Source organism: Mixophyes fleayi, chromosome 6, assembly GCF_038048845.1.
Source record: "Mixophyes fleayi isolate aMixFle1 chromosome 6, aMixFle1.hap1, whole genome shotgun sequence".
Lineage (NCBI taxonomy): Eukaryota > Metazoa > Chordata > Amphibia > Anura > Limnodynastidae > Mixophyes > Mixophyes fleayi.
This window is the reverse complement of record NC_134407.1, coordinates 51,521,894-51,537,740: the sequence shown is the minus strand read 5'-3', so window position 1 is coordinate 51,537,740 and position 15,847 is coordinate 51,521,894. Positions and strand designations below refer to the sequence as shown.

Here is a 15,847-nt window from a genome sequence, read left to right as displayed (position 1 = left end):
CTCAGATAATTTTGACAATTTGACCAAAGTGGTCAGAAACTGGTACATGTCTGCAAATTGGCATATATATGTCTCTGGTGGAAGGACATGCTAAGATGATGATGTTTGGCAGTTCAAAATAATTCAGCCTCTGTGTCCTAAATAGGATACATATGGCCGGAACATGTCATGACACCTGGTCATGCACAGTCTTATGCTCCATGCTGGATCGGGTCTGCCAGCACAAGGATAGGTTAATATTCCTGTCGGGCTATTCTGTATCTACACCAAGTGGCTTTTTCAATAGCTTTAGTTTGTATGTTCTCCCCGTGTTTGTGTGGGTTTCCTCCCACACTCCAAAAACATACTGGTAGGTTAATTGGCTGCTAACACATTGACCCGTCTCTGTGTCTGTCTCTGTGTCTGTCTCTGTGTCTGTCTCTGTGTCTGTCTCTGTGTCTGTCTCTGTGTCTGTCTCTGTGTCTGTCTCTGTGTCTGTCTCTGTGTCTGTCTCTGTGTCTGTCTCTGTGTCTGTCTCTGTGTCTGTCTCTGTGTCTGTCTCTGTGTCTGTCTCTGTGTCTGTCTCTGTGTCTGTCTCTGTCTCTGTCTCTGTCTCTGTCTCTGTGTCTGTCTCTGTCTCTGTCTCTGTGTCTGTCTCTGTCTCTGTGTCTGTCTCTGTGTCTGTCTCTGTGTCTGTCTCTGTGTCTGTCTCTGTGTCTGTCTCTGTGTCTGTCTCTGTCAGGGAATTTAGACAGTAAGCTCCAATGGGACAGGGACTGAACTGAGTGAGTTCTCTGTACAGCGCTGCGGAATTAGTGTCGCTATATAAATAAAAAATTGTAGTAATAATATAGTTATTCAATGACCATTACACAGGGCACATATCGATGGCACAAGCTTATAGCAACAGAGCTTGGGCCGTGCCAAAACCTCTCTAAACTCTTCCTGGCAGCACGACTGCTGCAAAGCTTAGGGCATTCTGTTTATCTGTTTCCATGACCTGCCTCCACTTCTAGAGAGCAATATTGTGATTTTCCAGATAAACATTTCTTGGCATTAAATTAACAAGCCATGCCTCAGTGATGGCAGTATTCCTATTTTACTAAGCATGAAAATGGTTGACCGTTTTATAAAACCAGTTTTTCTGTACAGTGTTCATGAATATTATGGAACTCTTTACTTCATTTATACAAGATCTTGTTTCTCGCATTTATGTTTTGTCAGGTGTCGCTTTTTGCTGAGCTCTTCAATGAAATGCTTCAGAGAGACTTTGGTGTTCGCATATACAAGGAGCTCTTGGCTCTCCCTGAAAAGGATGAGAAAAAAGATAAAAAGATTAAGAAGGAAGACAAAAAAGAAAAGAGAGATGATGAAGACGATGACCCAAAACCCAAACGAAGAAAGTCTTCAGATGACAAATCTAGGTTGGAGGAAAGAGAGGAAAGAAAGGTTTGCATTTACCATATATATATTTTTCCTGACATCTCATATACAATATACCTATGGCTGCTTGAAACACTCTGGATCCCACCCCCCACCTCTTACCTTGTGTGGAATACTGGGATTACATTCATGCAAACATAACTTGTCACCATGTAATAATACAGAGACTGGCATTGATCGGGGAAGCTGGTAGCAGTAGAAAAGTATTGGAGGTTTAATTGGCAACTGGTGGACTATCAGCCAACAACCCTTGTATATAGTATATATAATTCATAACTGATAAGTGAATTTCTTATGGATTCTTTAATATTGCAAGGTACAACAATCAAAATACTGTACATTACGGGAGTTTCACTATACTCATGAAAAACCTCAGTTCCTTGTCGTATGCTTCTAAACAACATTATGCTATTAATCACCCCATACACAGGAATGCCTTTGGATGTCATGTCTTCTACTATCCATAGATTTTGTGGATATTTTTTTACAAATGTTTTGGGTTGCTGTTTTTGGATATTACAATTATTTCCATGTTGTGTAAAACTTTGGGCTTGACATAGTGATTTTGTTCACCCTTCACCAATAGTGTAATAAATTCTACATGGTCATATTCTAGAGGGAGGACAAAAAAAGAGATGATTACCGAGATGACGAAGAAATGGATGATGACAACCAAGAGGATTATGAGCCCATTGGAGCAGAAGAGGACGATGGTGACTATGAAGGTCAGTCTGAACAGACTGTTAATGCCATTACTTATCGTGGTTAAATACACCCTTCTTCAGTATACATATTTTCAATTTTGTGTCTAAAGGGAATCCAGCAGTAATGACTCCTGAGTATACCCAATCAGCACTAGGCTGTCTATAATGGTGTTTTTGAAGATCTTGCCTGGCTACAAGTCTGGATAGGATGTCAGCAAATTACCCAGATCTCTGTGCAAAAGTTGAGAAACGGATTCTACATTTTGTGCCGTTCATGTGATTTTTTAACCCAGTTTTTCATGTGAGCAGCCCTTAAAGTGTCCCTATCATACAGTTTGGAATAATCAAACCTTAATAGCACAGCCTAAATTAAAAAAACAAATTACAATGTACAGTAAGTACCATATATCATTTTCTTTGGGGGAAAAAAAAAATCAGTATAAAGCTGTGCCCCTGCATCTGTCATAAATAATTGTTTAAATGAGCTGTGATGTGGGTAGAAAATCATGTTCCACAACACACATTTGTTCATTCAGAGCCCATATACTGAAAGCTTGCAGGCACATGAAGTTTCTCAGGAGTGCTGCCAGTACATGGGCTGTTTACTGTCTCGCTAATACTCATGAATATTCATAGCTGCCCAGAAGATAGCTAACTAGTGAACATAGACAAAACTATACAGCTGTTGCACAACAGTGTACCATTATGTAACATTTGTTTAGCTATGTGTCAGCAGTTCTATGTGCAGTGTGTAGGTGACATGAACTCTTTCACCAGAGCTATTGATTTCTGCTGTAAGCTGCTTTTGCAACTAATGTTTAGCTACTAAATGTCAACTAAACTAAGCACAAGTGGACTTAATTAAATGATAAATATATGGAAGTGATATCAGTAGCCCTTTATGTAAAAATTCTAATACCTGGATAGAACTCGAGGCGTTCGACAATCTGTTTTCATTTGCAGCTCAATGCAAGTTATTGTTAATAGATATTATATGCTAAAAAATAAATACAAATCTAAAGGTATGGACTTAAAGATGGTTGTACATCGCCCTGCACTGCATTCTCCAGAAGATAAGGGCAGTTTAAGCGCACTAGGAAGACCCTGAAATCTGCTTGTTCAATCAAAAATTAAGCAAGCTGTCAAGGTCTGTCTGGCTGCCATGCAGTGCTGTAGTAGTTACTCTTGTTGAGACAATTTGACTTGCCCACAACAAAGTAATTGCGAATGTATTAAACAGTACCTTATAGTTAAACATCTAAAACACCAGAATGTATTTTCCATATTAGTGTCCTTTTAAAGAAAACAAATAGCATGATAACTTGATACTTATCTGTGTTCAATATTTCAGACCGAGAAGATGATGATGATGACTTGAGCACCAAGGATAAACGTGAAGACAAAAGAGACATTAAGTACAGCAAGGAGTGGCTAACCAAAGATAAGGTATGCTGTTATCAGATTGTCCTTGTGTTCTATGTTCATCTTGCGTCTAGATATTTTGTGAAATCTATTTTCTCTCGCATAGCAAAGGGGAACCACAAGCTCATTGTGTCAGGAGTTGTACACCAAGTGGGGAATTCTATAAAATTTAAGAAAGAAGAAAGTGGTGTAAACACCTTGGGATGGCATGCGTTCTTCCAGTATAACCAGTTTTCACATTTTCTTTCACCAGCAAAAACTTTAATCCACACCCCTAGGATACAGGTTGCTAAAAATTTTTTTATTAAAGTTCCTCCTCCCTATAATCTCCCTCAGCTCTTATTTTTTTGAGACTTGATACTATAGAAAACAAAAAAATCAGGTTGGTGGTTTTTCCACTTGTCTTTTTTTATACACCGTTTTTAGTGTAGCCCAGGGGCTGGGGGGAAGTAAACAAAATTGGCCCATGAGCAGTGGCCCATACTTACAAAGCGGTTTTAGCTATAGAACACAGGCTTATTTATCAAATGGTGAAAAGCCATGTTGCTGGCGAAAGAGCTTGTTTTCACCTCACTATATATTAGTAGGGCTACAGCCAGTGAAATCCACACTGGAGGAGCTTGTTTAACAAGCATCACGGTGGTACTCTCTTTCTGGTAATTATATATTCAGATACTAATTATACTTTTTTTTAAAAAAAAAGATACATTATATACATTATTGTATTTATTATTTACTGTTAAATAGTCTTTCAAGTGCTGAATATTTAATAATGTAGCTCACCAGCGCCGTTTCTTTCACTTGAACCGCTATTAAATCTCCAGCTGCTTGCTCAACTCTGAACAATTCATCACGTCAGACATGCAGCGGAAGATTTGAAAACCGTTCAAGTGAAAGAAGTGACGCCAGTGAGCTCAGTGTCATCTGTATAATTAACAAGTTCCAAAAGAAAATACAACTTTAAGGGGGGTATTCAATTGTTAGCGAGATCCCCGGAAAACGAGCGCTCTAAAAATATTAGCGTTAATACGGTAATTACTCGCTGAATTTCATCTCGCAGCTCCCTGAGCTGCGAGATGAAATTCAGCGAGTAAACTACGGTATTTACGCGCATATTACCGTATTAACGCTAATATATTTTGAGCGCTCGTTTTTCCGGTGATCTCGCTAACAATTGAATACCCCCCTAAGCAGTAAAAAGTTAAGATAATCAAAATATTAAATACTGAACATAGACTTACCTTTCTCTCTTTGTATCTTGTTCCCCTTTGTTTCTTTTTTTTAATTTTTTTTATATCCATTTCTCTATTACATCTCCCCTCCCCCCACCCTCTATTTTTGGTTTCTATCTTTTTATTATTATTAGTATTATTAATAATAATAATAAATAATATTTTATTTTTGGATTTTTTTCCTTTCTTTGTTTTCTTTTGCTCTTTGATTCTTTCATTGTTCTCAGATGTGTGGGAGGGGCAGGTTTCACTATGCTCTGCATATGGGTGATGCAAACTCACAAATAGGCTCCCATTGAATTATTTGGGAAGGCATCCAGACCTGGCTAGTAATGCCGCATCAGTCACCATCACACCACATAGGCATCCCGCTATTTTATCCAGCACTACCAAACCGGCTGAAAACATTCAATTAGGGGTCTGGATATGTATTTTTATTTATAGGATAAATTGTGTTATTTTCCCACCATTTTATAGGGAATTCTGCAGCTCTATTGAATTCTCCTCTCCCTTGGACTATACCCTCTGCAGCTTATGCACAGCTAGTCTTATCATGGTCTTTAGAAGTTGTACATATACTTCTCTGCCCCCATTTTGTTCTTTACACGTTTTTCTTTTTTACCCTGTGGCCGCATGTCGGCCACTTTAAAGCTTCTTTTTTAAAGTTGTTGTTTTTATCTCCTGTTTTCAGAAAAAGGGACAGTGGTTCTGCTTTCTCCTATTTTATCTAGCCTCACAGTCTCTCAAGCTATTGGCCTGTGCTCTGGTGGCATCCTTGCTCTCATGCCACGATGCCCATAGATGTATATCTAGTGGCAGCAGGCCCAGTGGCTGGAAGAGATCCATGTGTGGCCTGTGTTTGTGATGTTATCAATATATTTAATTTTATTGGATGTATATGCTTGTTTAGAAGAAGACAACCAAAAGCATTGTCTACTATCTTACAGTGCTCTTTAAACACCATCCTGAACCTTCACTGTTATTTTCCAGGATAAAGAAAAGAAGCAGATGGTTACAGTAAATAAGGATCTACTGATGGCATTTGTATATTTTGATCAAAGCCATTGTGGCTACTTATTGGAGAAGGATTTAGAAGAAATTGTTTACACACTTGGACTACATCTTTCAAGAGCTCAGGTACATAATCTTTTGTTTGCAGTATTTTTAATTTGTGGCAATTTGAATACAGTATATTGTTGCTTATGGATTGGTTCTCCTAACACTTTGTTTTGTCCCATAAATGGTTTGGTTATACTCTGTTTTTGCAGAAAGGAGCATTTTAAATTAACATGCGTTTTTTGCCGAAGTTTCTTATGTGCTTCTACTACACCTCTGCTTTAGTGAATCCCCCAACTCTACTGTATTGCTCCTGAAGCTGGACAGTGTGTTGTAAATAAATACATATTTCTTTTTTAAAATTAAAGTAATTATCCACCAGAATAGTGCCGGGGCCCATCATGTGGCTTTGTGTGCGGGATAGAATAATAAAATAAACCCTCTGTTGTGCTGGGGTTTAGACGATAGAAAAGTCCTCAGTCTACTGGTGTAGGCTCCGTCTCAGATGCTCTTGGGCAGTTACTCAGGTCATACTGACTCTAAAGGTGAAATGTAATTTTTAAAAAGAGAACACAAACCTTATTTATTGATGCCCTCATCTTCATCAGTAGTAATCCAATTGGAGAGGAAAAATATCTTGGTTGAAGCTTTTATTCCTCAAACTCTGATCCATTAAAGTCCAGGAATGTATTTAAAATATAAACAGTAACATATAAAAACCGTCAGGCAGTTAGCTGGAGCATTTACCTTGTTGCACTCCATAAGAGATTCCAGGTAGGTAATGACTCCCAGGTTCCCACTGCGCCATATAAAGCCCATATTCTGCATAGAATGGACTAGTTATATTCTCTTTCATCTGGGGGACACTGCTACCATGGGTTGTGTGAGGGGTGTGGAGTTTGACAGCAGAAGAATTTTCGTTTCATCTCCACTTGCTCAGTGTGGCAGGTGGCTTATAAGCTGCTGTCACACTGATCTTTACACGATTACCGGCGCTGCAATGAGTGGTAGAGAGTGCCGGTAATCGGCGTCGGAGGCTGACATTCTGGATTATACCAAGTCCCCTCCTCAGAAAAGGGGGGTTACTAATTACAGCGGCCACAGCAATAAAGGATTCAGCGTTTACTGCTTATTGAAGAGTCAGTAAATCGGCATTGCCGGCATTATGGTGTAAACGAGGGCAGACAGAAGAGGTGCAGGACGGAGAGAGCTAGGTTATAGAGCTCCCCCATCTGCAGAGACATTTTGGACTCTCCCAAAGATGCCAAAGCGACTACCCGGGAAAGACAGCGGCTTCTTCTGAGAGAACACGCAGAGCTGCTGACAGACTTCTCCTGCTCCAGACATCTTAGTCTTAGGGAAGGCTAAGTACCAGTAAAAAAAATTCTATACTCACTATAATATAGATAGGGGTGTATTAGAAAAAATTATTTGATGCAAATAGATTAATAGATAGAATACTACTTGCATAGATATTCTTTTGTTTGACACACATAGCTTTAACAGGAATACTATCTTTTGACTTCTGTCATAGATTAGTTAGTATCTTCTGTCTATTTCTTGTGTGATTGCCTGTATTACATTTTATTGCTGTGTCTCTGTTCCTTATAAAATCTCTGACAACGGTAAAGCACCTCGTGCAAAGTATTATACTTGCTCCAAGTGTAAAATTACCTATTGAACAAAAGGACCCGGGGGCGCTTTGTACTGACTGCAGTGGGGTTCCCCTAGTAGCGCAGGTCCAGACTAACGCACCACCAATACCGGAAACACCAGCATGGGTGACTGCCCTGACGCAGGGGGTTTCCACATTGGTACAGCTGCTTTCTAGACCGGCAGAGATTCTGACGGTTGCTGCGGTACTCCCTTAAACCTCTGGAACAGTAGGACCCCCTTATAACATGCAAGACCACAGGGACCACTGAGTCCATGGTCTTAAGACAGACGGGGGATCCATTTGTACTCTCCTTTCAGGCCCCTCCTACAGGAGAAGGGGTTTGGTCTGCATCCTTGCTTAGGGGCCTAGATCGGTTAAACCGTTTCTTGCATGCGCCAAGACCTTTGCCCAAGAAAAAGCGACACAGACCCGCTAACCCCCTTCTGTGTCCCTCTCTGATTCGGAGAGAGCCTTAGAAGAGGGCGAGGTTTTAGAAGATTTTGATTCTGCACAGGTTACGGACCCAGAGCAATCTTCCAAATAACAGGGAATAGACGACCTGGTGGTAGCAGTGCAGAAGCACTAGGTCTTCTAGACCTAGAGGAGACTAGAACTACAGATCTGAGTCTCTTTAAAAAGGTCAGGAGACGGGCGATCCGTTTTCCTACATCAGTGAAGCTGAAAGAGATCACAGAAGCATTCTGGGAACAGCCTGATTGCAGGTTCGTTGTTCAACAAAGGTACCTTGCTTTATACCCATTACAGGAGGATCTAAACCATTGGAGCAGGTCCCAAGGGTTGAGATACGCCAGTGGCACGCTTGGCTCGCCACACCACACTCCCTGTTCCAGCAACCGCCTCCCTGCAGGATCCCAGTGACAGTAAGATAGAGGCTTTCTTAAAGTCCATCTACATTGCAGCAGGCAGTTCATTTAGACCCGTTTTCATCAGCATGGGTTGACCATTGGGCACAAAGTCTGCAGGATTCAGACTTACTTCCCCTTGCCCTTCACCTCAAGGAGGCTTCAGGATACTTATGAGGAGACTCAAAATCAGCCTCTATATCCTCCTCGGTTTCCGCAACGGCAGTTGCGGCTAGGAGGTCCCTATCGCTGAGGTCCTGGGATGCAGACACCGAATCAAAGAAATCTCTGGAGTCTCTCACTTACTTAGGTGGAGTGCCATTTGGGCCCGAATTAGACAGCATAGTTTGCCAGGCCACAGGAGGCAAAAGTACCTTCCTCCCAGTCAATGTCCCAAAGCCTAGGGCACCCAGGTTTGGCTCATTCAGACAGCCCTTTCGGGGAGGCTCATCTGGTCGGAGCCAGACACACAGGTCCAGACCATCTGGCACCAGAGGACACTCGTACTGAGGTAGGTCTTTCTCCTTCTCCACGAATCGTCCTTCTCCCAAACTCCCGGATTAACCGGCAACTTGACTGCACCACCCCTTCTCGTGGCAGCTGGAGGGGGGGGGGGGGGTGTCTGTTTCTGTACAAAGATCAGTGGGCAGTGTCCTCGGAGGACCGTTGGATTTGCGGGATTATGACGAGAGGTTACATAATAAACCTATCAGGCCCAGCCCCACGTCTGTTTTTCGCAGCCAGCATACCCCGCGACCCACAGCGAAGACAGGCAATGCTCCTCTGTGTTGCCTCTCTTCTTTCCGAATGAGTCATCCGGAAAGTCCCAGAACACCAAAAGAGACAGGGTTTCTACTCCAACCTCTTTTTGGTCCGAAAGCCAGACTACTTCCCCCCCCTCCCCCCCCCTATCCTGAACCTAAACCAGTTGAACCTACACCTGCAGGTGGACAAATTTCAGATGGTATCCCTAAGGTCGGTTATCAATGGACTTGAAGCAAACCAGTTCATGGCATCAATACACATTAAAGACGCCTACCTCCACGCTCCTATCTGGAAGGCACATCAGGCTCTTCTCAGATTCACAGTGGGACCTTCTCACTACCAGTTCAGAGCTCTCCCATTCGCCCTCTCAACAGCACCAGAGGTGTTTACAAAAATAATGGCGGTGATGGCCGCTTGTTTTCATTCCAGAGGAGTGCAAATAGTGCTCTACCTAGATGGATTTACTAATCAAGGCTGCCTTTTCTCCCCTGCTAGACCAGCACCTACAGCTCACCATCAGGATCCTGGAGATGCATGGGTGGCTCACAAATCAGTCCAAATCCCAGTTAACTCCTTGCCAGAGAATGACCTTTCTGGGACTGATAATGGATACCAACAAACAGAAGGTATTCCTTCCAGAGGACATATCCCAATCCTTGCGGGACACTATGACACGAGTTCTGACCTTCCACAGGCCGTCTTTCCTCTTAAGCATGCGCCTACTAGGAAAGATGGTGTCAACCTTCGAGACTCTCCCTTACGGTCGACTTTACTCTCATTGCTTCCCGTTGGACCTCTTAAAGAAGTGGTCAGGATACAATCAAAAGTTAGAACGCCAATTGATCACCAATTGATTCGTTTGTCACCAGAGGCAAGACAATCCCTCAGATGGTGGATAGTCCAGGACAATCTGGTAGTCGGCAGGTCCTTTGCCCCAAAGTCTTGAATCTTAGTATCCACAGAAGCCAGCTTACGGAGATGGAGGGCTGTGGCCCTTCATTTGCGACTTCAGGAGACCTCTCCCCCCATCAACATACTGGAACTGAAAGCCATGTTAAAGGCCTTACAGGGTGCCCAGACCATCCTTCACGGCCACCCGTTCCGACTTGCAGTCCGACCACGGCAGTGGCTTATGTCAACAGATGGGGGCACCAGGAGTGCAAGAGCAATGGAGGTGCCGGCTCAGATCTTGACCTGGGCCGAAAACCATGTTCCCTTCATCTCCACAGTCTTTATTCCAGGCATACAGAACTGGGAAGCAGACTATCTAAGCTGGCATGCAATTCTGCTGGGAGAATGGTCTCTTCATCCGGAGATCTTCCAGTCTCTGGTCTCACGATGGGGGAGTCCGGACAGAGACCTTATGGCATGGCTTCAGGTTAAGGTACCTGTTCCCTTCCATTTCCATGATTGAAGCATCCTTCGAAGAGTCAAGCACGGCAGACTCCCAGTGATATTGGTGGCTCCTGCTTGGCCGTGGCGAGTCTGGTATGCAGAAATTCTGTTGATGTCATAGGTCCAGGTCTTTTGGTTACCTCTTCGAGAAGACCTTCTTCTACAAGGACCATTCCAACATCAAGACTTACCTCTGCTAAATTTAATGGCATGGCTGTTGAAGCCAACCTTTGGAGGTCTAGAGTGTTATCTTCACTAGTAGTGGACACCCCTCTCCGTGCTAGAAAGCCAATCTCTGCTCACATTTACCACCGCTTCTGGTGTACCTACATTAGATGGTGTGAGAGCCGATCCTGCCACACAGCTTCCTTCCGCCTCTCAATGTTTCTCCGGGATGGCCTGGATGGGGGCCTTCGCCTGGGTTCCTTAAAAGTGCAGATCTCTGCCCTTTCAGTGTTTTTTCACCTTCACCTAGCAGACATACCGGACGTTGGGACCTTCCTACAGGGAGTCCTGCATATCCAACCTTCATATACTCCAACCACGGCACCCTGGGATCTTAATCTGGTCCTTAAAATGCTTCAAGGAACTCCCTTTGAACCATTACATTCTGCGGAGTTACGGTTCTTAACATGGAAGGTTGCGTTTCTAGTAGCTATTGCGTCAGCACATGAGAGAGCACCCAACTCGTTTCCGAGTTGGGTGCTCTCTTATGTCGCGAACCATATCTTGTTTTTCACGATGTTAGAGTGGTTGTCAGATTAGTGGTTCCAGTGTTCACCGGGGAAACACAATTTTCTGGAATAGGCTCTATGTGGAGTTTCTGGATGTGGTCAGAGCTCTCCGAATCTATGTCCATAGGACATCAAAGATTCACCGCACAGATTCCTTATTTATTTTATTTGACTTCTTAAAACGAGGATGGCCGGTCTCCAAACAATCGATTGCTAGATGGCTTACGTCGACTATTAAGCAGGCTTATATCAATGCTAACCAATCTGTGCCAGATTGTATTGTTGCTTATTCTACCTGTTCGTAGCGCATATTGGGCTGCGCTAAATGGAACCTCAGCGGACCAGTTATGGGCCGAGGACCAAGTGGCTGCTCTGCATATCTTTACAAAATTTTCTCAATTCAATTTGCGTCTGCAGACTCCAGTTTTGGCCATAGTGCTCTACGTGCTGGGCTGCCAGAGCCATCCCTCCCTTAGGGGGGCTGCTTTAGAAAGTCCCTATGGTAGCAGTGTCCCCCAGATAGGATGAGAGAGAGAGGATTTTTATACTTGCGATAAATCCGTTTCTCTGATTCCATCTGGGGGACACTGCGTTTCCTCCCTTCTGCTCTTCTGCTGTTTGGTCTCTGGTTGGTTGATTCCCCTTCCTTGGGGCTTTATACTTAAACTGAAGAGGCTGCAGGGGATTTGCACAGGGGAGGGGTTTGTCAGCATGATACATTAACAAGTGAACTAGATAAGTGCCAAATTCCACTCCCCTCACACAACCTATGATAGCAGAGTCCCCCAGATGGAATAGGAGAAACGGATTTATTGTGAGTATAAAAATCCTCTTTTTTTTTTTTTTTTTTTTTATAACCTACACACACTGAGGAGTCATTAACGAATGACAGACATAGTTGAAGAGCATGATAAAGTAGGACACTTAACTATGAATCAATTCCATTCTTCCTTAAAGAAGAAGAAATGTATGTGAAAGTATCCCTATGTGCTGACATGACATTAGTAGAAGGGCCAAGGCTTGTTGCCACTATCCGACTCATTGGCCGTATAGGGCCGTTAACAAACTCCTAATAATGGACCTTAATTGCTCTGACATACTGAGAGTCATTGCACATTATTATGACATTATTTCAGAGTACTGCACCAGGCTTCAACAGATGGTAACAAGGCCTTATTGTTTTCAGTATCCTAGATTATTCGTAGGTGTGTCACTCCAAACAATTGAGGTTACATATTGGTATTACAAACAAATGAGATGTGGGTGAATATGGGCTATTGGAAATTTAGCGCTCAATCCCAAAAATGTGTAGTTCTGGCCTAGATGAAACAACAACATTACAATTGTAATTTTCCTGTACTTTCGATCAGATAATCTAGTGTAGTCTACTGTGTTTAGATAATTGGGCACTTCAATAAAACAAGATTTTTCTTTTAGGTGAAGAAAATGTTTAGTAAAGTTTTGCTGAAGGAGTCTTGCTTTTACCGCAAATTAACTGACACTTGTACAGACGATGGGAATCATGAAGGACCGGAGTCTTTCAACGAAGACATTTTAGGTACTTCTCGTATAGCACCTTATTTATGTAGACAAAAGCCTCTGTTTTATTGTTATTTTTTATGTTTTGTTTGTTTAGTAGCCCTTGCACATTAAATTAAAACCATTTAGCAAATATGTTTGATTCAGAATGCTAAAAACACCCCTCCCTTCCCCAGGAAACTGCTTACTTTTGCCTTCTAAAGCTACAAGATCTGGAGTGTCCTCTGTGGAAGAAAAAGGTGGTCTTATTGTCTATAAAGGGGCAATGGTTGATATTGGAAGTCTTCTTCAGAAACTAGAGAAGAGTGAAAAGGCGAGGACAGAGTTAGAACAGAGACTACAGGCTCTTCAGTCCAAAGCAGGTAATAGAGGAAGCTAAAAACAACAAAATGACAAGTCCACTTGAACAAGAGTGTTTAAATTAGTGAGTACGCATCTGGTGAGCTCCTTCTGTTATCACAGAAAAATGTTTATGTAAAAATACCAAGGGATTTTCTTCTCTGTCACATTCAGGGCAAGAACTCCTTTGTGTAATAACACCATTTCCCATTTATCTTGGGGAACACTGAAACCCTGGGATATAGACTGCAGCGACAAGAGCTTTGGCACTTTAAAATTACTGGCAAAACCGCAAGCCCCCCCCCCCTTTTCTTATCCACTTGGTTGCCTAGGGCTTCCATCAGAACTAGGCACTTTTCTGAATTTTTAGTATGTTTGGTCTTCTTTTTTTTTTTTTTTTTAAAGTGCTATTTTATCTTGGAATTGACATCCCTCAATTGCAGCTGAGCATGCAACCCACTCCCAGTGTGGACTCGACTCCTGGGGAGGGTTGGGGAATCTGATCTTTGCTGCCTCAAGTAGTGATCGGGATCCTTGTACCAGCCAGCGCCATCAGGCACTGGGACTGACACGAGATAGTGAACCGGAGGTGCAGGTGGAAAGGTAAGTGACTCCACTTTGCAATAGTAGCACATGGCACTCGGACCTTCACAAGAGGAGTGGGTGCAGGGTCGCCAGGATGAGGGGTCTGGTGGGAAATACCATCCATGGCAGCCTTACACTAGTTGACATTACAGTGCACTATAACTGGTATTTCTCTCCTTCTCCCCTCCTCCCCTCATCTTCACTTTGTCTGGGTAGTGGAGTGCTTCCAGGACATGCCATCAAGGAGCAACGGTGGCAAAAGTTCAGGTGCCACTCTAAATTGCCCAGTCTGGGCCAGGACACCATATACACGGCATGTGTTGTGGAGGACCAGTGACTGCACTTGCCTTTCTGGTCCCAGTTTGGGCAAAATATTTGGTCCCGGCAATTGTGGAGCTCTTGCAGCTTGTTCTAGGTAGCTGAGCAGGGATCTTCCACTCAGTAAGCGACCCAGCCCCCAGTGTCTCTGGATAAGGGACCTACGGGGCCATACCCTATTGCATCCGATAAGTTGATTTGGACGCAAGACCTGGCTAGATCGGTGCATGGTCTGTTGCAGGTTTTTTTCCTTGAAAAGGATGTTGGATTCCCCCACCACCTCCAGAACCTGGAAGTGCCATCTGAACCTGACGAGGACACGGCAGTATGCAGGCAGTGGGGGCTGTAGTGCAAGCCATCCGGCAGGCACTAAATATTCAGAATACAGGGGAATCCATTTCCTGAGAATTTGCTGTTTGAGAGAGAAGAAACAAACTTCTTTCCTTTCTCTCTTTTCTTTAGTGAGAGGACCTGTAATGTGAGGCAGGGGTCAATCCTGATCGCAGGTCAGGGCATCATTGTACCCATTTTAGCTTTGTAGTACTTACTGCAGTGGAAGAAGTGTTTGGAGCAGCTGACAGAGGGGCTGTGGTCTGGAAGACCCCGGTTGGAACTTTTTCACTGTTGGAGCATATCTGTGAGGGTTCAGAATACCTAAAAGTACTGGAATCCATGCCTTTCACTGGGGAGATTTGTTCGGCCCTGAGCTTGGACCATAGGGGGGAAAAAAAAGTTTCTTTCTTTCTGCAATTGCCCCAGTTTTAGCTCTTTTCGCAACTCTGGAAAGCGTGGAGTCAACCTCCACAGGTAAGCAGAAATATAAATAAATAAAAAGTAAACTGGTTCATCTTAAATAGGCACTCTAGTGAAGGATGCAGCCAGTATTCCTAATAACATATCATATCCAAAAGTATGTCAGCATATTAATAACAGAACAAGTAAAGGAATATACAAAGCGCTTCCTTTCCCCCCGATAGAAAAATATAACGCATAAATCAAACATATAAATTAAGCGTATTTGAAATGCAGAAAATAAAAGTAAAGTGTAATAATGAGAGGCTGTATGTACATGTATGTATTTTCTGCATTTCAAATACGCTTAATTTATGTGTTTGATTTATGTGTTATATTTTTCTATCACGGAAAAGGAAGCGCTTTGTATATTCCTTTACTTGTTGAAAGATAAATAGGCCTGGGCAGCTAGGCGTCCAGCTCCTGAACCTGCTGAGAAGCAGTCAGCATGATGAGCAGGGAAACTTTTATTTGTGCTGAATCCAGATGGTTCCTTCTGACCCATCATCAACCTCAATTTCCTGAATGTCCAGTTTCTGTTTGACAAGTTCTACATGGAGTCTCTGAGAGTTGTCATCAACACGGAGTAGGGTGTGTTCTTGGTATCCATTGTCCAATCTTGCAGTCCTAGCAATTCCAGTTCTGGGTCCTATGGTTCGACCTGTTTACAATGCAAGGGTGCTTATCAAGGGGCATGACTGTCATTCCTTACCTGGTTGATTTGCTGATCAAGGAGGTTCTCCAACCTTACTTCGGCCATGTACAGGAGATGGCCCAGACAGTGGAATCTCACTGTTGAATCATCAACTAAAAAGAAATCCAACTACATTTCTTCCCAGTGGCTGCAGTTCGACACTGACACAGTTCCTACTGATAGATTCTCTTATTACAGGGACTGGTGAAGTCCCTCTTGATGTCTGTATCAAGGTGTTTGGCAAGATGGTCTTCTACCTCCGAGACAGTGCCGTTTTCTACTCAACTTGCCAGCTCAAACTCCTTGTGAAATGGAAAAAGTCTTACCTTC

At 43.0% G+C, this 15,847-nt stretch overlaps 1 protein-coding gene across 1 annotated transcript in view; it reads left to right on the top strand.

Annotated features, from left to right (window-relative positions):
* The window catches only part of CCAR1 (cell division cycle and apoptosis regulator 1), a 53,982-nt gene that overhangs the window by 27,210 nt on the left and 10,925 nt on the right, over nt 1–15,847 (top strand). Inside the window, exons 18-23 of the mRNA XM_075216477.1 lie at nt 1,204–1,428; nt 2,039–2,147; nt 3,478–3,572; nt 5,771–5,917; nt 12,688–12,808; nt 12,966–13,151. Of these exons, the coding sequence (XP_075072578.1) occupies nt 1,204–1,428; nt 2,039–2,147; nt 3,478–3,572; nt 5,771–5,917; nt 12,688–12,808; nt 12,966–13,151 (883 nt within the window). The remainder of the gene's footprint in view (nt 1–1,203; nt 1,429–2,038; nt 2,148–3,477; nt 3,573–5,770; nt 5,918–12,687; nt 12,809–12,965; nt 13,152–15,847) is intronic.